At 34.6% G+C, this 27535-nt stretch overlaps 1 protein-coding gene across 2 annotated transcripts in view; it reads left to right on the top strand.

Annotated features, from left to right (window-relative positions):
* LOC306882337 (disrupted in schizophrenia 1 protein-like) overlaps positions 1–27535 on the top strand; it is a 51131-nt gene that overhangs the window by 13432 nt on the left and 10164 nt on the right. For both annotated transcript variants that reach the window (XM_079436889.1, XM_079436890.1), the window contains exons 5-11: positions 509–605; positions 780–991; positions 3091–3145; positions 8427–8529; positions 9798–9986; positions 20820–20880; positions 24610–24850. In XM_079436889.1, the coding sequence (XP_079293015.1) occupies positions 509–605; positions 780–991; positions 3091–3145; positions 8427–8529; positions 9798–9986; positions 20820–20880; positions 24610–24850 (958 nt within the window). The remainder of the gene's footprint in view (positions 1–508; positions 606–779; positions 992–3090; positions 3146–8426; positions 8530–9797; positions 9987–20819; positions 20881–24609; positions 24851–27535) is intronic.

Here is a 27535-nt window from a genome sequence, read left to right as displayed (position 1 = left end):
TTCAGTTTTAGCGTCAGTAATTTAGTACTTCAACGTACGCTTATTTTATTTCAGTTATTCTGATTAAGTTTAAGATTTTAATTTTTATTTCAGCTTTATTTTAATCACTGAAAATGTTGTTAGTTTTAGTTTGCAAGTTGTTGTTTTTTAGTATCACAGAGAAACTATTAGAGTTTTTGTTAATATTTTGAATAAGATTTTATTTTCCTATGTTTTGCTTTCATGTTAATTTTAGTTAAAGTTTTAGTAATTTTGTTATGCGTTTCTGAAATTTGTATTATTTTTCCTCGTTTTTTAATATGTATGTATAGTTTTAATTAATCAAGTTAAACTTAATGAAAATGAGAGATGTTACCTTGGAAACTGATTTTTTTACAGTTAAAATCTTTATTTAATAATAAAATTAATAATTGTAGTTTTATAATAACCCTGATTTTCAAAAACACACTTTTCTAGTAATTATTTGCAGTGGCTGATTATAAATATATATATATTTTTTTTCAAACAGGCAAAATTGTGAATCGAGTGACGATCCGGGATCAGGCAGCTCTCAGAGCCGGTTTGGAACACGAGAGAAACTGTTAGAGGAAAAACAGAGGATTCAGGTGAACAGAAATATATGATCATCACTGATATATGATTAATGAGTGCATGTTAATGACTGACTGTCAGCATGAAATCTAATTCCCTTTTAACTTGTTCTTAACTTGTAACAGATCTGAAGTTGATCTTAGCTTAGTAACACGTTAAGAGGTGAAGTATGTGTTGTGCTTCTTCAGAAGGAGATGCGTGATCTTCAGCGGAGGCTGCAGGAGCTGCAGGAGCAGAGCAGAGCTGTGGAGGAGCAGCTGGAGCTGGAGGAGCTAGAGGAGCCCTTCCTGAGAGCCTGTGATCCAGCTCAGCTGCGGCTGATGGGTCGAGCGCTGGAGGACATGATCAGCTCTGAACACCGGGCTCAGATCAGCGTGTCTCCACCCGCAGAGATCGTCAGGTGAGGGCAAACAGACCAGCAAAATATGAGGCCTCATATCTCATTTACACGTCAATAATGGTCAAGGCGCATGTAACAGTATAATGCGTTTTAGCCTGTGTTTGAAAAAAGCACAAATGTAAATAAGGTTTGAGAGGTAAAATCATACAGGTTTAGAAAAAGTCAATGTAAATGATTCCTTTAACCTCCTGATAAAGCTGATAAAATGTAAAAACTGTAACTTGAATGCAATGTAAATCGCTTTGGATAAAAGCGTCTGCTAAATGCATAAATGTAATGTAAATGTTCCTAAAACCATTATAACTCACAGATTATAATGATTTTTTTATTGATGATGATGACTGATATGTTAACAATATTAAACAAATATATTTTTATTATTATTATTTTAAGAGATCTTATGAATAAGATGCATTATGCCATCAGGGTTAAAGGCGCAATATGTACGTTTTCTCCACTAGAGGTCGCATTTTCAAGCTTGATGAGGCCATGTAGGCGATGTAATGAATTATTGTTTTTTATTACCTGTACCTTCCACAGTTATTCAAACTGCGGATACATTATACACAGAATGCAAGCAAAGAATTCACGTGAGAGCTGAATTCAGTCAGCGAGTGCATGCAGTGAACAAAAACTCATCTGAACGCCTCTGATTGGCCTTTGCATTCATCAGCTCAACAGACTCGTGTGTGATTGGTTATAAAAATCATTGCGCAACATTGAGCAGATTTAATGCTGCAGTTTTCATTTTATTCGCGAATGCCGTAATGAATTTAGTTAGCATTTGTGGAAACTGAGGGTAGTGCGGATATTAGTTTTTGGATATTTTGTTACGAAAATCTTACATATTATGCCTTTTTAATAAGTGGAAGTTTAGTATATTATCTGATTGTGTTAGCATCAGTAAGAGCCGGTAATATTCAAATCTCTCTTGTTTTTGCTGTAATGTTGAATAGAAACCGACAGGTGATCGTTTAAAGATGTTAGATGAGTCAATCAGCATTCACTAGCGTTGACATTTGAGACTGACGTGGCTCCGTTAAATCTTCTCTTCAGTGGATTTAGTTTTTGGAGGAGTTTCAGTGGTGAAAAACAAAGGTCATCTCTAGCGGCGATGAAACGTCTGTCTCTGAGCAGAGAAATATTGAACTCTAGATTGCATGACTCTGTTTGGTCTCTCACAGATTGATTTTGATGCATATGTAGATTTATTGGAGGTACGGTGCAGATTGAGGTCATAACATTGAGCCGAGCAAAACAAACCTCGCTGAGGGATTGATTTATTTTCTCCTGCACTGAGGGCCGGTTTAAAGTGAGTTTTGAGGAGAAGCAGCTGAGTCCACATGGATTCTCCATGCAATCCTCTCTCTTTTATTGTATTTTTACCCAGCCCTTCTGGAATTGAGACACACTTTTCAGCACGGTTATGAATTTTTATTGCTTTCAGGCTCCACAGAGTTAATGCATTCAGATGCTGGTGCGGATGAATATTGGTTTTCTGTCCAAAACCCATGCGTAATGCTTAAGAAGAATCACTCAAGGCTCTTGATGAGGAATAGCTGATATTTTAGAGTTGTGTTACTGACATCTAATCCACTTATTAAACCGGTATATTACCGTTTTATCCTCTTATTTTTAAATATACCGTTTCAAATTTTGAATTAGATTTTTATATTTTCAGTTTTCACTAAGTTTTTGTAATTTTTTGTTTTTTAAATGTCTATGAAATATAACATTTTTATTAATTAGTTTTATTACTTCCACTTGACCTAGGCCTAAATGAGAAACTAGCTGAAATAAAGTGAACGTTTAAATTGTTTAATATTTTATTTTAATTAACGTTTTATGTCAAGTAATATAAATAATTTTATTTCAGATATTGAAAATGTTATTGTTTTAGTTGCAGTTAATAATAATAACAGTATATTATGCTTCTATATTGTTTGCTTACCTGTATTTATTAGTGTTGTTTGCAAAGTCAAGCATCGTTATTACTATTCCTTGTATTTGCCATAATTTTTAAGTGTTAAATTTATGACCTTACTGTTCAAATCTCATTTTCAGCATCACTGATATTTATAATTTCCTTTTATTTCCAGACTTCAAGAGCAAGAGCGAGCACTGAGATTCTCCATCAAAGAAGCAACGACTAAAGCAAGTCCACACTTTAATCACATATTAATCATCTGTTCTTTAGGCCTTTTACTTGACTTTTCTTTACTTTATTAACAAAATGTTTGTGGCACAAATGTATGTTATTGTTTTCCGAGATCTCAAAATCTCAGGTAAATTTATGCTGTTTGCAGGATTTTAGATGATTAAGGGGTTAATGTTCTGTAAAACTAGAAAAAAGGTGCTGATCTGGAAGTGTTTAATGAAATAACGTACTATCATGCTACTCACACTATTATACGCTGTTTGAGATTCTGTATCCCACAGTGCAATGCACTCAACTTTCCAGTCTTTCTGTTCTATTTCCAACATGCTAGTCACTTGCTAATCATGCTAGCAACATGCTAGTCACGTGCTAATCATGCTAGCAACATGCTAGTCACTTGCTAATCATGTTAGCAACAGGCTAGTCACTTCAGCATGCTAGTAACATGTTAGAAACATGCTAGCGACATCTTAATAACATGCTAATTATGCTAACAACAAGTCAATCATGCTAGCAACATGCTAGTCACTTGTTAATCATGCTAGAAACAGGCTAGTCACTTCCACATGCTAGTAACATGCTAGCGACATCCTAATAACATGCTAATCATGCTAGAAAAATGCTAGCGACATGCTAGTCACTTGCTAATCATATTAGCAAAATGCTAGTCACTTGTTAATCACATGCTAGCAACAGGCTAGTCACTTCAACATGTTAGTAACGTTAGAAACACTAACATCGTAATAACATGCTAATCATGCTAGCAACATGCTAGTCATGCTAACAACGTTAGTCACTTGCTAATCATGCTAGAAATATGCTATTCACTTGCTAGTCACTTCAACATGCTAGTAACATGTTAGAAACATACTAGCGACATCCTAATAACATGCTAATCATGCTAGCAAAATGCTAGGCATTTGCTAATCATGCTAACAACATGCTAGTAACATGCTAATCATGCTAGAAATATGCTAGTCACTTCTTAATCATGTTAGAAACATGCTAGTTACTTGCTAATAATGCTAGCAACAGACTAGTCACTTCAAAATGTTAGCAACATGCTAGTAACATGCTATAATGCTAGAAATATGCTAGTTACTTGTTAATCATGTTAGAAACATGTTAGCAAAACATGCTAGTCACTTGCTAATCATGCTAGCAACAGGCTAGTCACTTCAACATGTTATTAACGTTAGAAACACTAGCAACATCGTAATAACATGCTAATCATGCTAGCAACATGCTAGTCATGCTAACAACATGTTAGTCACTTGCTAATCATGCTAGAAATATGCTAGTCACTTGCTAATCATGCTAGCAACAGGCTAGTCACTTCAACATGCTAGTAACATGTTAGAAACATATTAGCGACATCGTAATAACATGTTAATCATGCTAGCAAAATGCTAGGCACTTGCTAATCATGCTAACAACATGTTAGTAACATGCTAATCATGCTAGAAATATGTTAGTCACTTGTTAATCATGCTAGAAACATGCTAGTCACTTGCTAATAATGCTAGCAACAGACTAGTCACTTCAAAATATTAGCAACATGCTAGTAACATGCTAATCATGCTAGAAATATGCTAGTTACTTGTTAATCATGTTAGAAACATGTTAACAACATGCTAGTCACTTGCTAATCATGCTAGCAACAGGCTAGTCACTTCAACATGTTAGTTTGGACAGCCAATTTGGACACTTTTGCTCCTCTAAAAAGACGCACTGTCTCTTTCGTAAACTCGGCTCCTTGGTATAGTGATGATCTGCGCTCAAAGAAGGTTGCTTGCTGCAAACTGGAGCATAAGTGGCTTTGCTCTCTCTTGAGTGTTTTTCGTCAGGCTTGGAAAGCATCTTTGGGTCAATATAAAGTAGCACTTGAAAAGGCAAGATCATCCTACTTTTCTCAGATTATTGTAAATAACCAAAGTAATCCCAGGCATCTTTTTCACACTATTAACTGTCTTGACAGTGTCAGTTCTCAGACTGCATCAGTTTAGATGCGTGTAATGATCTTCTCACCCATTTTATTGCTAAAACTGCTTGTGTCTGTAAGCATGCAATTTCTTTCTTCTGGTTCACAGATGTCAGTAGTCAATTTTGTATGTTTTTCTGGTACTCCTCTGTCCAGATTTTCTCCAGTTCATCCTGAATATCTTTGTGTGCAGGTATCTAGTATGAAAGCTACCATTTGCATACTTGATCCCCTGCCAACTAGTTTATTTAAATCTTGTTTTGGCATTCTGTGTTCCACTGTTCTTTCAATCATAAATGATTCATTGTCAACCGGTGTTGTGCCAGCAGCACTTAAAACTGCTGCTGTCACCCCTGTTCGAAAAAAGCAAAATAACGATGTGAACAATTTAAACAATTTCCGTCCAATATCAAATCTTCAATTTTTGGCTAAAATTTTAGCGGGTGTTATTGCTTCTGAATTACACAATCATTTGACTGTTAACCTTTTTGAGTCATATCAGTCTGGGTTTCGGAAACTGCACAGTACTGAGGCAGCCTTGGTCAAAGTTACTAATGACTTGTTATTAGCATCTGATGCTGGATCAGTGTCTATCCTTATCCTTCTGGACCTAAGTGCTGCTTTTGATACCGTCGACCACACGGTATTACTTAGTCGACTTGAATCTGTCTTTGGGGTGACGGAGACTGCTCTGGATTGGTTCAGATCCTATTTAATTGATCGTAGCTATTTTGTTTTTATGGATGGCCACAAATCAGAGGTCGGTCCTGTTAGTTCTGGTGTCCCTCAGGGCTCATTACTTGGCCCCTTGCTTTTTAGCATTTATATTTTTCTTCTTGGACAATTGTTAAGATCTCTCAAATTTAACTACTATTTTTACGCTGACGATACGCAGATTTACATCCACTCTAATCCGGGACAGATGTGAATATTTCCCATCTCTCACACTGTCATTTATTATTTCATTTATTATCCATTAAGTTGTGGATGTCTGAAAACTTTTTGTGTTTGAATAGTTCCAAAACAGAAGTTATACTTCTCTGCTCTCCCCATAAATTGCGTAACTCAGGATCTTTAGCTTTGTCTGTTGATGGTGTTGCTCTAGAGTTACAAAGTAAATTTAAAAATCTGGGCGTTTTTTTTGATTCCAGCTTATCATTTGAGCCTTTTGTGCTGAACCACTGTCAAGACTTCGTACTTTCATCTCAGAAATATTGCACGGGTACGATCTGTCTTTCTCCATTGCTGAAAAGGTTAATGAATTCTTTTGTCTTTTCTCGTCTAGACTATTGTAACGCCTTTCTTATTGGAGTCTCAAAATCTTGTATTAACAAACTTCAACATCTACAAAATTCAGCAGCCAGAATTCTGTCTGAGGTTAGGGTTGTTGGTCATATAACTATGTTTTGGAATTGTTGCGCTGGATCCCGGTTAGATTCTGTACGGTCTGGCTCCTCAGTATTTGGCTGAGCTTTTAATTCTGTATACACCTAGTCGCAATTTGCGATCTTCTCAGAGTGCTCTTTTAGTCGTTCCTAAAACACGGCTGCGCTCTGGGGGTGAGCGGGCATTTTCATCTTATGCCCCCAAATTGTGGAATTCTCTCCCGGCTGACATTAGGTAAGCAAACTCGTTGGGCATTTTTAAGTCTCGTCTTGCTTTTAACTGATTGTTATTTGTATTTTTGTATTACCTTGGATTGTTGTGTTTGCTTATGTTGTAAAGCGCTTTGAGAAGGTACTCTTTTAAAGGCGCTATACTAAATCAAATTTATTATTATTATAGTAACATGCTAGAAACATGTTAATCATGCTAGCAACATGCTAGTCACTTGCTAATCATGCTAGAAGCATGCTAGTGGCATGCTAGTCAGTGAATGCAAGTACCAGCACTTTTCAGATGATAAAATTAGATGATAAAAAGACTTCTAATCTGTGAGATACAGTACTGTCAGGAAGCCTCAATGCACTTCCAGTATCGGTGAATTGTGATGTGTGAGAGTGAGTTAGTTAGCATGTGTCATTCTCCCACAATAATCAGAGACACAATGAGCTGCTTTCCTCCTGTGGGCAGCATGGGAAATGGTCATTTATCTGTGTGTGTGCGAGCTGATGTCGGGGATCGTGTGTTTTCACTGCGGGTGGAGCTGAGAGGAGACGAGCTGCCTGAAAAATGGCACAGTGTGACTTTGTCCTCTGGTTCGTCGTTGTCTGACGGCCACGGAGCGTCTGGCTGCAGCACACAACCACCTTCACATTGGGAGGACCAGTGTGTGTTGTCTACTGTGGCATCTGGCCCACCACTAATGGCTTCCAGAATGTTCAGTCCCACAAATATAGTTTATTTTATTTTTAAGATTTTCTTTAAAAAGTTTGTGACACAAATGTGTCATTTAATATTTTTATTTAATTTTTAATATTCTCAACAAAAAAGTCTGTGTGGCACAAACATATGTTGTATTTAAGTTTATTTTATTGTTTTATTTTATGCAAGATACTATCTTATGTGGCACAAATGTATGTTGTCTTTTAAAATATTATTTTATTTTATGCAAGATATTATCTTAAAAACATTTGTGGCACAAATGTATATTGTATTTAAGAATTGTATTTTATTTTATTTTTAATATTCTCTTAAAGTCTGTGTCACAAATATGTTGTATTTAAGTTTATTTTATAATTTTATTTTATGCAAGATGATATCTTGTGGCACAAATGTATGTTGTATTTTAAAATATTATTTTATTTTGTGTAAGATTATCTTAAACATTTATGTGGCACAAATGTATATTGTATTTAAGAATTGTATTTTATTTTATTTAAATCTTAAAGGTTCTCTTAAAAAAAAGTTTGTTTGGCAAAAATGTATATTGTATTAAAGTGTTTTTATTTTAAGTAAAATATTTTCTTTAAAAAGTTGTTTTAATATATTTATTTTTTTAGTGATTATATATATTTTTTTATTTTCTATATTATTTTAGAGCCTAAAACATCTACATAACCTCTACATGCCCTTCGTCCTTTTAACATCTTAGCAGCATAACTTTTTTGGAGTTTTCTACATTTTTCTACTCATGTGAATATTAACAGCTGTTGTGCATTAGCATTTATCATTTATGGCTCAATCTGAAGATGAGAGGTGATGAGAGAAATGTGAGGACCTAATGATGGAGGAAATGAAAAATGCTTCGTTTCATTTTTTTCAACTCAATTTATTGATAGTTTTAACTTTAACCTCAGTAAATTGAGTGACTGCTCTTTTCCTCAGGTTTGTAATCTCTGTTTCTCGTGGTTCAGGTGGTGATGAGTCAGAGGCTGGGCTCTAGTCTGCGACGGAAGGTCAGCGAGAGTGAAACGCAGCTGCTGGCGCTTCATGAGGCGAAGCTCACGGCCATCTCAGGTACCGCCGCACCTCTGCGCTCTCTCTGTGCTCATCTGAACCCGTCGCCTCCTGCGGCTGTTTCAAATGTCACTGTCACTTTGTGCTTGAGAGCACTACACAATACAGAATGACAGGCTCCAAGTACAGCCCGTCCTCCACAGGGATACTTTAGTACTGCTTACAGACACTACTGTTCAAAGGTTTGGGGGCAGTAAGATTTCTTTAATGATTTTGAAAGAAGTCTAGTCTGCTCACCAAGATATAAAAATACAGTAAAATTGTGAAATTATACTACAAATCAAAATGTGCTTTCTATGTGGATATATTTTAAACTGTAATTTATTTCTGTGATCTGCAGCTGAATTTTCAGCATCATTACTGCAGTCTTCAGTGTCACATGATCCTTCAGAAATCATTCTAATATACTGATTTACTGCTCAACAAACATTTCTGATTATTATCAATGTTTAAAACCACGGAAGCTTATTTCTGCCCAAAAATCAATAAAATAAAGTTTTTATCTCACTATTTAGACTTTTGATATATAAACTCTACATTTAATTTTCATTTAATTTTAAGGTTCTCTTAGTTTGTGGCACAAATAAAAAAAAAAAAAATTAAGAGTTGTGAGTTTATTTTATTTTATTTTAAAAGTTCTCTTAGGAAAACGTTTATGTGGGACAAATTAAGAGTTGTGAGATTTTTATTTTATTATTAATTTAAAGTTCTCTTAAAGTTGTAGTTATCGTTTTTATTTTATTCTGTCGAGTTTATATATGTTACAGTTTATGTGACAATTCTTAGACGAAAAGTTAGAGTGAGGGAAAAAATCAAGTCTGAATGAAAATATAATTTCCCCTCAAAAAATCCTACTGAGCCCAAAGTTTCTTATCTAGTTAATTCTTAACTAGTCATGTCTACTAAGTCAAGCATCGCTATTACTATTACATATACTCGAACAGTCCCCAAACACTAAGTATTAAACTTGTGCATACAACTCCAAACCGCACTTAGAAACACCCTAGCTACAACCTAGTGACTGCATAGCAACACCGTGGCAACTACCTAACATTGTGACATTTTCTTGTGGAAAAAAAAATATTTTAAATCTCTGACAGCATCCCTATCTGTAGTATGTTGTATGCAAAATTGGAATTAATGTGTCACAAATGATAGTATGCTGATAGCATTCTTATTTCTGGTGGCTTTTTGAGGTTTTGGTGTTTCAACTAATAGTTTTGATGTTTTTCATCTAATATTCTGCTTCTGTTTGTTTCTCGCGGCAGGAAATGACTTCAGCAGCGCGAAGGAACTGAAGGCAGAAATCAGGAGCGCGTATGGCGAGAGAGATCGTCTGGAGGGGCTGGAGAGGAAGCTGAAGACTCTGAGCACAGGAAGTGGACGGGATCTGAGCCACATGAAGGAGCAACACGACCAGATCAAACTGGAGCTGCAGGAGAGAGAAGCCCAGTACCGTGAGTAACACGACCTTAATAAAGACTCAAGACCAGTTGATTTCTGCTGCCACAGGGGGGAGTCATTTCTTCATCCACATCCAGATATGTCTCAGATCCATTTCCATTTTTTTCCTTTTAATATTTCTGGACATCTTCGTAATGGTCAAATTAAATTGTATTAATCAAAAAGCATGTCTAATTAATTAAAATCATGAAATTTAAACTATTTAACATCAATTTACTAAGTTTAACACAAATTACATGTTTAGGGCCCAATTAATTTTTTTATTTTTTCCAACCTTATGTTTTATTGTTAAGGCATAAAACATTCATTTAATTTATCTTTTAATTAATCAAAATTAAACACATCTTATTCTTTTGGAAAATAAAGGGCATTTCATATTACAATTAAAACACTGAAGACATATTATGCCTTAAATAAGGTTTTAATAATTTTAGTAGCAGTAGTAGCCTTTTACATACATTCTACTAAACAATAGGAATATATTTCTGCCGCAATGTCTTCAAGTTTAAACCAAACTTTTATTTTTATATTAAACACGCCGTCAGATTTTAATTGAATGGATTATTATTGCCGCTTTCCTTTCACACCACATTTAACAAACTTACAAGCATAAGTGTGTACTATTTAACAAGTCTTTTTTGCTAGTAGTTAATTTAAATGTCTGAAACCAACGTTTATCTCAGCGCCAGACAAAGTACGAAAGCACGTTTGAATTCGTGAATGTTATATATACACCGGTGATCGTACGCATCAAATGGTTAAAATTAGGGATGTTCATTTCAGTTATTTTTCCTAACTGACAGCCGACGCTCGTTAATGAATGATGCTTTTATTTATAATGAATGATGCATTTATATAGCGCTTTGTGTATAGCTGTACACCCAAAGCGCTTTACAATCATGTGGGGGGTGTCTCTCCTCAACCACCACCAGTGTGCAGCATCCACCTGGATGATGCGACGGCAGCCACAGTACATTTGCACCAGTGCGGTCACCACACACCAGATACAGGTGGAGAGGAGAGAGAGTCAACCGACAGCCGACGCTCGTTAACTGTTAACCAGTGGCGGACTGGCCATCTGGAGCACCGGGAGTTTTCCCGGTGGGCCGCTGTACAATGTGGGCCGGCCCTTTGATTCAGAAATTCTAATTAATTTAGCGTTCTCCGGCTCAGTGCAGCGGCTCAAAAGCGCTCGTCAATGTCAAAATGTTTGAAATAGCCAATCAAAGTGTAGAATGCGGGATTTACTGTTCACAGACGCTGAGCTGCTCAGCTTGAATGCGAGCTGAGGTAAGATGCAAGCAGCTAAACTTGACGAGACACTTCAGCAATATTTGCCAACCGTTTACCATAAAAATAAAAAAAAGTTAAGTGACAAACATTAATTTTCAGGAATGCAAACTACTACTGGCCTTTTCAAATTGATCATATTTTATCGTTATTCGTCACAATGTAGCCTACACAGCATAGCAGTTTTCAGCAGACATGAGATCTATACATGAGATAAGAGTTAATGTCTCTATATAGGCTTTCTTCCATGATTTCGCGTGTCTAAGAAAATTTTTAAAAATCTTTACTCGAGATTCGAACATTGTAAATATGAAGACTTTTGCTCTCGAGTGCTGTGCATATAGGAAAGTGATTTATATTATTGGCCTAATAAAAATATAATTTGCTTGTTAATTCACATGCATTATTTTATATACACACTGGTGGTTAAAAGTTTTAAATAATTAAGGCTTTTATTTATTTATTTGAAAGAAGATTGAATTTATTTGATAAAAAATACAGTAAAAACAATAAAATTATGAAATATTACACTTAAAATGGTTTTCTATTTCTGTGATCAAAGCTGAATTTTCAGCATCATTACTCCATACATTTTACTATATATTCACATAGAAAACAGCTATTTTTAAATTGTAACATTATATATTTCACAGTACTGTTTACTGTATTTTTGATCATCAAAAATAATTAGTATACCCTTTTCCACAACTGGAGCTCTATTCCTTAAAATGATAGATGCACTACTGTATTTGACCAATAGAAAGGCACCATAAAAACAGTCCACATTCTGCACTCTTCAAGTCGTCTAGATGATACCAGAGCAGTGTGTCATATGGACTGATAATATGGGAATTTAACTTTAGTGATATTAAACTGTCCCTCGTAAAAATTATTTATTATTTGCCATATAGGCCGACACCAGGAAAGACAAATTATAATGTAAAGAAGCATGCCAGTCATTTATGGTGTGGTGTGTTGCAGACCGGGTTTGGTAGGCCGCTCTGTGCCAAAAAGTCCAGGGCCACTTTTTGGCCCCTTTTTGCCGTTAACCGACAATATTATTTTAAAATGAGAATTGAATTAGAAAGGATAAGTGTCTGTGACCCGTTAAAAATAGGCTACTATGATATTTGTTTTCCGGGGATTAATTTTAGATGCACAAAAAGCAGCAAACAACAGAACAGGAGGATTCACGTGGTCCTATCATATCACATCACGCACCTGCAGCGCTTCTGCGAGCAGAGAATATATATATATGTATATATATAACGAATAAATAGGCCTATACGAGTGCAACAAGTAGCCTAGTAGTTTTGGTTCATTTTTGTGCTGCGCAAAAGGAAACGGCAGACAGCAGAATCCTATTTTTCTTTAGGCCTATTTTACTAAAGCACAAAGATTTATTTGTGGTGTGCATGTACACAAATAAAAGCAAACCTTTTTCAAATTCGATAATCTTTGTGACTAAAAGGAGTAGGCCTAGTTGCTTCCACTGTTAGAAGGAAAAAGTTCAAATGGTTGCGCTGGCGCAGAGTTAAGCTTTGCTACCTTGACAATAATGCAGCCTGTTCATTATCATAATGAGATACAGTCAGTCAAACATATGAAGAAACACTGCTCAGTTTAAATATGTAGTAAAATCTGTGCCGTTAAGTGTTATCACCATACCATTTAGTTTTTCTCAGATATTGGAACGGCAGTGAAGTAGCTACATAAATAATATTTTGCCATTCGAATACATTTGGTCAAATGAGAAACTCAACTTTGGTTTCAGTTTCGTTTTAGCCTAAATTAATTCGTTTATAGGCTAGCTTCTTATATTTGTAATTCTTGTTCTTTTCTAAATACTGTTAAATTGAAAGGATTTGTTGTGGAGTGAGGGGAACTAAAATAGCCTAGATATGTTTACAGTGTTTATTATAATGTTTTAAGGCCTATTTCTGAATAAAATAATATCAAATGCGACATACGCAACTTATGTTCTTTTTTTTTTTTTCTCTCTAAAAACAGAATTTTTTATACGCGCAGCGCATTTTAACCATGGAGCAAACATTTGAAAATATTTTGATTAAAAAATTACTTTAACTGATTGTAATTATCGGTCAAATTCTATACAGTCAGTTTACGGTTAAGCGGTTAATGAACATCCCTAGTTAAAATTTCGGCTTCTTGGAGGAAGTGCTTAATTAGTAATTTGTGAGGTCCTGGAACAAAGTGGGGTGACTGATCAAATGATCAGAGGAGGGAGAGGTAATGGAGTATTCACGCAATTGCTGAACGTGGACCAACTTAAGTGATTATCTTGCACCAGTTGCTTTTATAGTGTTCACATTGTAGGCTTTCAACATTTAGGCATATTCAAGCATATTTTAGTGTTTGGGTAGTTTTTGTGGCATATCAAGTTGAAAAAATGTGTGCAAATGTTCAAATCATCATCAGTCGCCAATAAACAATGGTACAAAGTCAAAAACAAAGTTAGCATTTCTTACAAATCATGTTTTGGTCCCAGAAGCTCCATTTAGCAATTGTTTTCTGAGGGTGAGATCGTGACAACAGCTCTTTGTTTCAGCACAAGCCGGGGCAAAGACTCATGTTTAAAAATACCATTTAATATGTGCAAATATCTTCCTAATTACGCAAGCGCCAACCCAACAGCAAACTGTAACCCCGGCGTGACAAGTGACGCACGCAAACCCTTTTCTTTATGCCCAAAACAGTGATTTGATTGCAGTTATGTGACAAATACGTGTGTCAGCGTGTTATTACGCGAGTGGGAAGACAGGCTAATAAGAGCCTAGCAGGAGCAGCCCATTCATGTCAAAGATCTTTTGTGTTCTGTATCATATTCGCCCGCTTTGCATATTTAGCATCAACGCTCAGGCTATCATTAGCTCACAATTTCTCTCATCCCGGCACAAAGACACAGACCAGCCAAACTCTTTGTTGAGCAAAATGTGTGTGTGTCAAATTAAGCAGACGAGTGTAATCCCTCTAACGGCTGGCTGTATTCCCATTGGCTGTCAGCCGCCATCTCCTCCTGTTGTTGGATGTGTAGGGAACCGAATAAATGACAGGCCACCTCCCGCAATCTCCATCCTGCGTATCCTCACGGGACGCCAGAACCAAGTCCAGAAGAATTTAATGTACATCTGGTTATTATTGCCAACTAGTCATATGAGACTAGACCAGTGAATTCATCTTAATGTGCATGTAGTTATGATCGCCAACCAGTCAGATGATACCAGACCATTGAATTTACACCGGTGACGTGAGACAGACGTTTTGACATCCTTTTAGTTTCTAAGCATTAAATACCGGGTGAATTTCACAAGACATGTCAAGAGCATATCGCACCTCAGAGACAAAAGAAAAAAAAAATTAATCAATTATAATTTACATGAAGAAAATGAAGCCTATTGTAGGATAATTGACATTAGTGAATAGAAAATTTAATAAATTAATTTATTAATCTACTAATTAAATTAAACTAATTAATCTACTAATCTAAAATGTACATTATGGCTATATTTGTACAATTAATTTAATTCATGCTTATTTTAAATTTTAAAAATTCTGTGTCTGCATAGGTTGGTTTTATAAGAAAACGTTGGTTCTTTTATAATATAAAAGAAATTATATTTTGCATGAAGAAAATTAGGCCTATTGTATGATAATTTTCATTATTGAATATACAATTAAATAAATGAATAGATTCTGAAGTATGCATTGACAGTATTTGTACATTTCATTGAAATTATGCTTATTTAAAAGAAAAAAAAGGTGTCTGCACTGGATGGTTTTCATTCATGTAAAAAAGATGGAATTATATTTTGCATGAAGAAAATGAAGCTTATTGTATGATAAATAACATTACTGAATATAACATTAAATAAATAGGTTCTGAAGTATACATTATGAGAGTAATTTTTACAATTAATTTAAATCATGCTTATTTTAAATTTAAAAAAAATGCTGTGCCTGCATAGGATGGTTGCCATTAATGCAAAAAAAGGTGAAATTATATTTTGCATGAAGAAAATGAAGCCTACTGTAAGATAATTAATATAAACCAAAAACAAACAAATAAATACATTAAGTATTCATCCATTATGGCAGTACATGCACACTTAATTTAATTTATACTGATTTAAAAAAAAGAAAAGAGAGAAAATTGTGTACATGTAGGATGATTTTCATTAATGTCAAAAATGAAGCCTCTTGCAGGATAATTCATATTATTGAATATAAAACACATAAAATGGCAATTGTGAGAGTCAGAATTGCGAAATAAATTCATATTTATTAAAAACAAAGTCAGAATTGCGAGATGCAAACTCAAAATTCATAGACAAAAAAATATCAGAATTGTGAGATATAAAGTCAGAATTAACTTCTTAATTTTTTTTCTGTGGCGGGGAAAAAGCTTACTAACACAAGCATTTAAGTACTTCACACCAGTGGCTGGTTGCATTAACTGCTTAAACTAGTATGACAAGTTAGTCATCTAAAAAAAAAAAATTGAAGTCAGGTACATGAAAACATCATAGATCGATCTAATTTGAATCCAGAAATTGAGACTACTGTAGGCTTGCTGCGTTGACGGTGTTACCGGTGTGAAGCCGTCACTTGCCACCGCCGCCCCACCCTCCACTGCCATTTCGAATTTTTATAGTAAACAAATAATTTAGTTCAGTTAGTGAACAGACACAACAATTAAAACTGAACACGGCTGCTCAATGCAGCGTACTGAACGACATCGTCATTCATCACAGATCAGATTTCATTCATCACGAGAGTCGAGCTGACTGACAAGAAGAGAGAGGTGAGACAGACAAGACGATGGCGGAAGAGTTTCAAAACAAAATGCAAAAGCGCCTGTTTTAAAAATATTTTGGATTTTGAAAAGCCTTTTGACTTCTGCCATTTATCTAAGATGATATTGGATTTTTTTTTAAATATTCGTTTCTTATTTATTTGGTTCCACAGTGTTTGCTGATTTTATGTATTTATTTAAATAGTCTTTTCTTTTAAATCAAGTTGTATGCCGTGCCTCCAAGCTTTCTTATTCGTTTTGCTAATAAACATTCAACGTTTCTTATTGATTTGGTTCCACATTGTTTACTGATTTTGCAATTTTTACAGTTTTGTATAGGCTACCTATTTAAAACTGTGTAAGTTATGTTATTTTTTATATTAGGCATATAGCATTGTGCATTTTCATTAATTTTGTTAAAGTTGTTCTACGTTGTATTTTGTTATTGCTTGAATTGAATTGAATTGAAGCTAATTTGAAAGTGAAAGTAAAATGTGCACTGTGCACTATTTAAAACCGAAGGAAAGCGAGAAAAAGAGGGAAAGTATAATGTACCTTGTCAGTGATTACCATGGGACAGTACCATCTGTAAAGACCGCTGAAGGTTTGAGTTGACAGGACTCGCTGTTTCAGACGAGACTCAGGTGATGTTGTTTACATCCATTAATGCTGGAGAGCTCCTGCTTTACTCGGATACCTCTATCCCAGGGAACAAATGAAGGTGCCTCGTTTTTGGGTGAAGTGTTTTGTCCATAGGAGAACATATAATTAGAGCAGTAGTAAATGGAGCGGAGAATGTGAGCAGGTGACGGAGGCTTTCAGAAATGAGGCTTTGTGTGTGTGTTTGCTGTGCTTTATCTCTGGGTTTCACTTAACAAAATAAACTCTAATGCGTCTCCTTTTTTGTTCGTTGATTCTGAAGAGACAGACCTTTCATTTCATTTAGTCGAGACTCAGATTGTGTTGGATGACCAGTTGTGTGTCGCTGTGCGCTGCTGCCCTCCTTTAGTTTGGGATGCAAAGCAATGTTATTGTAGTATCATTGACGTAATATTATAGTTTTTATTAATATAAATAAAAACTGATATTATCCATGATTATATAATCAATATATTTTTTGCATTTTCAATTTAATGTAAAGGTTTTGGTAAATTTTTGTCGTTTTTAGTAGTTTTTTAATGTCTATATACTTTTTCATTAAATTTAAGTTGAAGTTTTAGTAATTTTTGTGTTCTTGTAATTAGGTTATTTTTTTTTATTCTATAGGTTTTATTTATATTTTGAGTATTTAAAGTATTAAAAAAAAAAGAATTCTATGATTTTTTTAAGATATGATGTTTTTAAACACCTGTATAGTTTTTTTTTGCTGTTGTTGTTAAATATTTTTATTTCAGTTTTAGTATTTTTTTTTTTTTTAAATGACTAAATGACTTAAATACAATTCAAATTAAGCTTTAAAAATTAAATAAATAAAAAATAAAAATGAAAACATTATTTCAGCCACTGGCCTTTTTTTTAACATTTTATTTCAGTTAACATTTGTGTTATTTCCAGTAAAAATTTTTTTATGGTTTTAGCTTTAGTTAATGATAATAACCCTGATGCAAAGCATCACTAGTACTATATTGTCCTTGAAAATACCTCAAAAGGTCGCGCAATGACCTTTTTGCCACTAGCTTAGTATATTGCTTCAAAATCAAAGCTCATTATTGTCAAACAGCACACCTGTTTATGCTCACGGTCAGTGCTCAGGAGGTCAAGTTTGGATGCTCCTTGTAACCACGGCAACAGTCTGTGCGTCTATAAGTGCTGACTAAGATGCTTTTGTGCATCTCTCTCCGTACTGTTGTGCTGAAACTCAGAAACTCCAACAGAGGCCCATTAATCACAGCCGTCTCTTCTGACTCAATTAAAACGACAGGCTATTCCTCTTATTGCACCAGCATTTCATGCCCACGCATCTGCATCTGCTCCGAACACACGGCTGCAAGTGCAGCGTCTGCTTTTGAGGCCTGTTAATGCTGTAAAAGAGGCTTTGTGTTCTTTTACGCACGGCAAATAATTACCAGCTTTCTCTGAATTAATGCATGCGCTTTTTGCCATGATTAGCTCATGAGCGTCCTTCAGATGTGTTAGCAGGATGTTTCTGTTTGTGTTCACACCACGTGATAGTTGATTCTCAAGTAGTCAAAAAAGTGCTAATTAATGAAGTCATTTCACATTTGGTCACATCTGAGCTTACCTTATTAATGAGGCAAGACGATCCTCTCCTGAAAACAAGAAAAAGACATGCTTTTGACAAGCTTTCTGTTGTTTTAATACCTCCAGGTGATATTATGCATGCGTTTGTCCCTTTTTTTTTGACAATTATAATGATCAGAATAGCATACTACCCATACTATTTCTGCATTTTCATACTGGTTTGCATAGGATATTTTTTGCAAAATTGTGCAGTATACAACAAAGAACACTTTACCACTGTATGTTGTATTTCATGATGCAATGCATTCAATTAGACGTTAAATTTGAGGTTTAAATGAATATATATTTAACATATTTTACTAAATATTTAAGGTCATAAAAGGTATTAAATATCTTAAATGGTATAACAAAAGTCATAAAGACTGCCTGATTTAATTATTAAACTTCAATGTTATTAAACTATAAAATATGAGCAATGCTTGCATATGGTTTACTTTTGATGAATTATGACAGTGTTTATTGATGGTTATATTGTAATATGTTATAGATGGTTGAAAGAGTGTGTATTTTCCCCTCATCTTTTTAAATGAGCAGCTGGCATTTAAAAGCATAAGCATTTCAAAATAAGAGTCCCAAAGTATTTCAGGCTTGTTTATAATTAAAAATATTTTTTTTCCTTCTGGATATTAATGGTATTGTGGTAATACAATAAACTGTATCCAGCATTTAATTAATCTGTTACAAGAAGTAGCTAATAAAAGCACATTATTTAACATATTGTTTGTTTGACATATTAACATATTGTTATTAACACTTTCACCCCCGGTTTCATAGACGAGGCTTAAGCCTAGTCCTAGACTAAAATGTAAGTCTGAGCTGTTTCAACTGAAAGAAACTTGCACTGACTGATCTTAAAATATATCAGTGCCTTTGTTTTGTCTCAAGATGTACCCCAGTAATGTGTTTTTCTAAGGCACGTTTATAAAATTTACTTCAATGTCCTAATTGAACTATGGCCTAATCCTGGTTTAGTCTAAACCCTGTCTGTGAAACCGGGCATCAGTGTAGCACATATAGATTTTACTAATATACATAATAGTATAGTACTTCACTAGTATAGTCACAATCCTTTTATCGCCTTACTTTAAGTCATATTAGCAATATGTATTGATTTATTAGTACATAAACCAACTTCAATAGACATGTATATTGAATAAAACAGTTATAACTTGCAGTTATGGGTGCCTTTTTAATTACATAAAGTAATTGTCCATAGTTTATTTTGAGATTTGATGGGTTTGTTCTTTATATGGTACAGGGTTGTTATTATTAACTAAAACTAAAATCATGAACAGTTTTGTTGCTCTGAATAAATGTTATTTGAAATAAAAGAATTTTTTTTGTTTGTTTAAATGTAAATGTTTTTAAAATTTAGTTTATATTTTCGTTTGTCATTTTCATATATATATATATATATATATATATATATATATATATATATATATATATATATATATCAGTTTATTATTTAGTTATTTTAGTACTTAGTTAAAAAAAGTTATTGAAAATAAAATCTAAAACCTTTTTTAAATGCAATAAATTATATATATATATATATATATATATATATATATATATATATATATATATATATATATATATATATATATATATATATATATATATATATATATATATATATAATATTTTTTTTTTTTTATTATTTTTTTTTTTTAAATTATATTAGCATTAAAAGAAATTTGATACACTGTTTTTCACTTAACACTGGATGACCAGCTGGATTTGAACTTGCAGCTCCCATATGAGCACCACGGCTGGTACATGTGCACAGACTGCTAGGCTGTGACTCCAACAGCATTGTATTTGCGTTCTTACACTATTTTCCACACTCTGATGGTTAACAGATTGCTGCATGATCTACTGTCCAAAAAACCCCAAAGCATGCAGCACTTCTTCACTATGTGCCACTATCACCATCTGCTGCTGAAGAGACTTTCATCTCTGCAGTATGTTGTGAACAGCATCTCGCACCATAAAGATGTTGACTCGCTCGTCTGTGGTTTGCTGGGTGAAGCTTATGGACCAGCGGGCCGCGTTACAACACATTTCAGTGATTGAATCTGAATTCATGTCTGTCATGAGATCAGGTTCAGACTGAATCAGGGCTGAAATGCACAGATTTTCTCTCTGTGTGGGTTTTTAGGTCTGTGTGTGATAGGGATGGCTCAATACCATAATTTTGGCTTCGGTACGATACCAGAATGTAGTACAATAGTGGACAATACAGGCTTTTTTGACAAAATGTGTTTAGGGGTTCAGATCGCGCTGGAGAGTAATGCACGGCAATCGGCTCTTTTTTTTAGAGTGGCGTTTATCTGTTTTTGCAAATGAACTCTTCATGAGTTTCATCCAGGATAAAATGACAGTCTTGCCTGGACATGAATATGTATGATATGCCAGCATCTCTCTCTGATGTACATCATGTTTTTTTCCTCAACAGAGCGCAGTTTAAAGGAAAACACTCTGAAGTATATTGAGCTTCTGGAGGACAGACTTCACAGGTAATGGATATTTCTCATCTCTCTTTCACACAAACAGCCCCTCACGTTGTCCCTTGGGCTATTTTTCCTTATTATTTAAGCAGTTCACTCTGTCTGGCCTTGTTTCGATTCTGTCTCTCTGGATGTTGCAGCGTATTAAATCATTCAGGTCTGCGCTGACTGCATCAGTCTCTTTCTGATGAGCTCGTCTTCATCTGCCCAAACTGACATCTCAAAATGAACCAAACGAGATGAATAAATGGAGATGTAAATGTAATAAATTGTCTCGCTAGAAAAGTGTATTTGTTGTGAGCACTCTTGGCTCATTTTTGCTGTGTTTAATGATTTTTAGAGCCACTTGCAGACAAAAACAACCACTTAGACATAAAACTACTAAAAATAACGAAAACAACAAAATGGCTAAACTTTTAACTAAAATGAAAATGGAAAATATAAAAATAAAAATTAATTCAAAATATTAATAAAAACTGATACTAAAAAAGACTAACCTGAATATGCTTGAATAAAGCAAAAATTATATAAAAATACTAAATGCAAATAACAACTGCAACTAGCTATCATCATTATTATTATTATTATTATTATTATTATTATTATTATTAATAATAATAATATACCAATTATTATTATTATTATTATATTAAAAAATTATTTATATTTTATAAACCTGAATATCCTTGAAATATATATTGCAAAAATATATAAATAAATAAAAATAATGCTAAATGCTATAATTTATTATTATATATAGCATAAGTTTGCATAGGTTCATTATTAATAACTTAAGGACTATATAATTTATTACATTTATACATTTTATAATTTTGTTTATGTTGTAATATTTAGTTTTTTGGACCCCCTTGTAAATGGGGGCTCAAGGGTCACATATCAAGGGGCTATCCTTTCAATGCATTCAAATAATTTTATTTTGTACCAGAGAAAATTATGGGATGTCATTTGATGTAAAATCTGGGTCCTGAAGCAAAACTGTTTGAGAAGCACTGGTTTAATTAATGTGAAAATGGGAACACAATCCCGCCCTGTTATTTCTGACCTTGATATTGATATTGAGTCCACATGATGGGAGGACCAGAAGCTGTAAATTTCATGCATAGTAATGGAGATGAAAGGTTAAACAAGTGCCAGACTGTCCTTCGTCGCGAAATCCAGCTGCAAATCTCCACGAGCGCTGCTGTTTTATTTAGCATCTCTTTCGACATAAATACAACACAAATTGGTATAATTGAATGAGTTATTAGTTGCCGTACTCAACCGTAGAAATGTAGCATTCATTACATTTCAATAAAACACTATGGGCGGCCATCTGGAGGGAAGCGTGGCATATGGTTTACCGTTCGCTCCTTTGCAAAAGCACATGCTCGGATGCCAGAAGCGCTGTCTGTTGCCAAGGTGATTACTGTACGGGTTGCAGAGGAGGGGCCACGGTGCGGGACTCTCTCTGGAAACCCTCGCTTCTCACTTTCCTTCAATTTTATTTTAGCCGGAGTGATTGCTCTCCTTGTTACTCACCATGGAAACCTGCCTGCGATGTCTCTGAAAGCAGGCAGACATTAGCCAGCGGTCGCACTCAACCCCGCCATGGGTTCTTTTGTTCGCTGCGCTCAAATAAATGGATTCTCCCTTTTTTCTTTTTCTGCAAATGGGAAAATTAAAGGAATAGTTCGGCCAAAAATGAAAATATACCGTTCGCTCACTCTCATGACTTACTTTCTTCTGTTCAAAAATGCACAGACTGCTTGTTGAGTAAATGAGGAAGTAACTTTTTTGTCATTTTGTAGCATCTTGTCACTATATGCATGAAAAAAATACTATTTCAAATAAATTCACGTCTGTGAACTAGAACGCAGGAGAAGGAGGTTCAACACTCTTCAGCAATAAAACACAATGAAGCACAATTGTTAGTTTATCTAAAGTCATTTTTGCTTATTAGTATGATTGAACTGGATCATAAAAGGTCAGCAGCGAAGACATTGGTTAATAAAATGGGATTAGATACATTTGTGTTATTTAACATATTTCATTATTGCAGGTTTGCATCATATTCTGAGTTTGCATTTCACTGTTTTAATTCATTTTGATGAATACTAAATCTGTTTTTTGTGAGTGAGATGAATTAATGCACATTCATATTTAGTCTAGAACTACAGTAACATCATGTTCACAGCACACTGTTAGTCATTAAATGGGAAAAAAGTAACTCAGATATTTTCTTGTAAATTAAAAAGTAATGCGTTACTTTACTAGTTACTTGAAAAAAGTAATATTATTACGTAACTTGTAATGTGTTACCCCCAACACTGAATTTAAGCAACATACTAACACATTAATTCTATTGGAATCTAACATTTTAGATGAGCAACATTCTAACATTCTGAATGGAATCCAACATTTTAACATTGTTCTAACATGTCAGATTCTATTGGAATCCAACCTTTTAGCAACATTATACATCAAATTCTATTGGAGTCCATTATGAGTTATGCAGAGATCCTTAATGCACCTTTATATCGCCATCTCAGCTCCTCATGATGCATGAAACCAAACACAAACATGTAGATGAATCTCTGTGGGTTTGTGAGGCAGCTGAATGAAGCCGCCAGGAGGAGCAAAGTGGGTTTTCTGGGGAGGGTTATAGCATTGTCCATTATCGCTTTAGGAAGCTGTCTGTCTCTAGAGACACAGGTGTGAAGATCGTAATTATCATCCTCTCTGTGCGCTCTCACAGTTTCATGGACTGTAGGAAACAGCAGGGAGCTTTAGTGTCTCTACATAGTAAGTTAACATATATGAAGTTGAAGCCAAAAGAGTCCAACCCAGTCTGTTGTGGTTCCTCCTCCAGTGTAAGTCTATCAGATTTAATTTAGTCTGCCACGTAAGTCTGACTGTAGCGAACACCACTAATTACATGGCATTAAACATATACCTTCTAGCATTGAAAGAGCTGAAACGTCCTGAAATGTGATGTTTTACACCTATGTTTTGTGCTGTGATTGAATAGTAGCTCATGAAATAGTTTTTTTCTAATCTACTGTTTAAACATTTGAGGTCTGTAAGATTTTTTTTGTTTTTGAAAGAAGTTTCTTCTGCTCACCAAGGCTGCATTTATTTGATAAAAAAATAAATCTGCTCAATAAATATTCCTGATTATTATCAATGTTGAAAACAGTTGTGCTGCTTCATATTTTTGTAGAAACCATGAAAATTCAAAAGAAGAGCATTTATTTGAAATATGATTTTTGTACAACATTATAAACTACTTTACTGTCACTTTTGATTATTGCGTCCTTGCTGAATAAAAGTATTATTTAATTGAGTTTTTTTTTTTTACTTTTGAACGATAATTTATATCTAAAATTAAAGAAACTAACGTTATGGTTGTTAAAATGTACTTTAATGCTCTCTTTGGATATAAATTGAATGCAGATAAAAGGCGCTGCAAAGTAGAAATTTCATGAATCAATGTCCTTTTCATTGATGCAAGTTCAGTCTAATTTTTTCCTAAAATGCATAAGCTAATGGAGAGACTCCATTAGTGTGATATATCAGGTTTGACAGTAGTTCAGATCACTCAAGGTATCACTTTCTCTATGCTAGAGATAAAATCGTCCCAAAAAGTATTACTGCACTTTATTTAAAAGTGTCTGGATGTCATTGCATGTAATTGCAAATCATCAAAGCAAGTGCTATTAATTGTATTTCTCTCTGTAGCTGTGGAAGTCCAGCGCTGGAACACATTTGGGAGGCTGATTTGGAGGCTTGTCATCTCCTCCTGAAAGGCCTCGATCAGCGCACCTCCAGCATCTCAGAAACGGAGGATCTTCCCTCCATCCCTGGATCGGGTTCAGATGTCCTGCCGTTCACTAAAGAGGAAGCTGACTGCGCCATGTTGACCGCTCTAGGGGGGCGCTGGTGTCCCGAGGCCGACCTCCAACACTCAGAGTTCACTAAGGTAAAGCCACAACACATTAGATATCAGCAAAATGGACCGAAAGAATGACTTATTACATGTTTATGGTCTAAAAATGTTTGTCTTTCTAGTCTTTCACTTTCAGTTTTTAGATTGTATGCATGTAGGCCTCTTGGCAAGTATGGGGTCAAATCTGTTTGAAAATGGAAGTTTATTTTTTGACAAAATCTAAAAATATCTTTTTGTTGTTGTTGTTGAGTATCATAATTAATGCATCAGGCTTTTATGGCTCATATGATAGGATATAGTGAGAATATGAAAGAAAAAACTGAGCAAAAATACGGTGCAATTTGGTGCAGATGCTGATATTTATATGGACAAAAAGTGATGAAATTCTGATGCTTGTAATGTAAATCAATGAGACCTTTATAACGGTATAGCGGATACTTACATAAAATGATTTAAATATCAGTGGTCACTCTGTATCTCAAATAATATGTCTTAGTAAGATGATATTTAAATGATCCAAACATATAATGCAATCCAATGATGATTGAGAGGTGAACAAATAAACGCTCCTCAGAAGATGTGAGATGTTTTGGAGGCTTGGGAAGATCCTTCTTTCTCTGAGGAACAGTCAGGGCTCTAGACTGCGACAATGTTTTTAGAATGTGAGTTAAAATTTTATATGGTCACATTTGTGCGAGTGCATGGTCTACACTGCTCCAAAGCGTCTGCTCCATACAGCGTGCGCTGCAGAGCCGCGGTACATTGTAGCAGGAGTAAAATTTCACTGGTCACGTGAAGAGAGGCGCTTTCAGTGCGAGCCCTTTCTGGTTTAGAGCCTGGTTTAAACTCACCGCGTCATATTGAGGAAACGATGGCGGATGGAGGATTTGGTTTTCAAGCTAAACTAAAGTAAAAGACCGCTTCTTAAACCAGAGAAGGTGAACATGTTGGTATTCTTGTAGAGAAAAACATGCAAGCACAGTCACCACAGCCAGTTTCTTTTTGCTTTCATTTTGAAAAGCTTATCTTTGCTGTTTATCTCACGTTACGCTACGGAGGTTTAATTTTTTATTTATTTATTGGAATCCTCAGTGTTTGCTAAACGTTCTGTAATTTATTAGTCGGTATATAATACAGCATGTGATGTATGCCATGTCTCATCTTATTCATCTTATAATGTATAGAATTAAGCAAAACAGACAATTATCTTTTCATGTAAAACGTGACAACATCACAAATTCGGAAGCAAAAGCATCCGAAGCCTGGTGTTCTTTCGATTTGTGCTAACCTGTCAGATTTTGCTACCTCCCATTAAAAAAGTAGGTAGTACAGTTCGACATTGAAAAATGCTATCTGTCAAATGATGGTTTATTAACGTCTACACCTACCCTTACAGTAATGCAAATTCAGTAATTGTGTTGTTCAGGGTTGTGTCTAGAAAGGATACAGCTATGGCCCAGAAACCAACAATAAATAAATGTTTCTACACTAATGAAAATTTTGACAATTTTACATGTATATGTGGGTCATCTTTGACTGACGAGGACAGCACTACCTCACACTGGAACACAACTTGTGCTTTATGAAAGACTCACGAAATGAGAAACTAAAAATAGAAACCCCTTTCCTTCGGCTCTCTCCATTTCCATAAAAACCATTCATTTGCTTAAGGACTCTAATTTCCACTTTGTTCTCCTTCCTTCGCTGCCCTTCTCGTTCTCAACTTTTTCTAAGTCGTTCTAATATCTTTCAGCTCAGCAGGGCTCTATTGTCTCTAAGTGCATGGCTGTTTTTGTCTTTTGTGTGTTGAAGATCAGCCACTCCTCCTAACGCTCCTGCAGGACTCTGAAGGTGAGGCGACGCTGCGTCTCCCACTCACTGCTCTTCATCTCTCTGCTTCTCTCATACCGTATCTGTGCGTCTACACAAGCCTACACAGCATATTATTCATGTTATATGTGTATTATTTGTCTGAATAAATCTAAAAATATATTATTATTATTATTATTATTATTGGACACACTTGCACATAAATATTTATTTAATTTAATTTATATAATTCTATATTTAAGTGCAAGTGTGTTTGAATAGCATAAATTATATATATATATATATATATATATATATATATATATATATATATATATATATATATATATATATATATATATATATATATATATATATATATATATATATATATATATATATATATTTACTTTTTCTATGTACACAAAAGGCCTATTTCTCTCAAATATTGTTCACAAATCTGTCTAAATCTGTGTTAGTGAGCACTTCTCGTTTGCCGAGATAATCCATCCATCTCACAGGTGTGGCTTTTTATTGTGTCCAGCCTAAGGCGCACATGTGCAATAATCATGCTGTCTAATCAGCATCTTGATATGCCACACCTGTGAGGTGGATGGATTATCTCGGCAAACGAGAAGTGCTCACTAACACAGATTTAGACAGATTTGTGAACAATATTTGAGAGAAATAGGCCTTTTGTGTACATAGAAAAGGTCTTAGATCTTTGAGTTCAGCTCATGAAAAATGAGCTGGGGACAAAAACAAAAGTGTTGCGCTTATAATTTTGTTCAGTGTATTTATTATAGTAAATTATATTAAATACTAATATAATTAAATACTGATAATAGTAGTAGTAAATGATGATAAGAATAAAAATAGTTATGCATTACATTATACTTATGTATAATA

Source organism: Barbus barbus, assembly GCF_936440315.1.
Source record: "Barbus barbus genome assembly, chromosome: 16".
In the NCBI taxonomy this organism is placed as follows: domain Eukaryota; kingdom Metazoa; phylum Chordata; class Actinopteri; order Cypriniformes; family Cyprinidae; genus Barbus; species Barbus barbus.
Note: the sequence above shows the minus strand (reverse complement) of the source record. Positions and strands in the feature narration are given on the sequence as shown.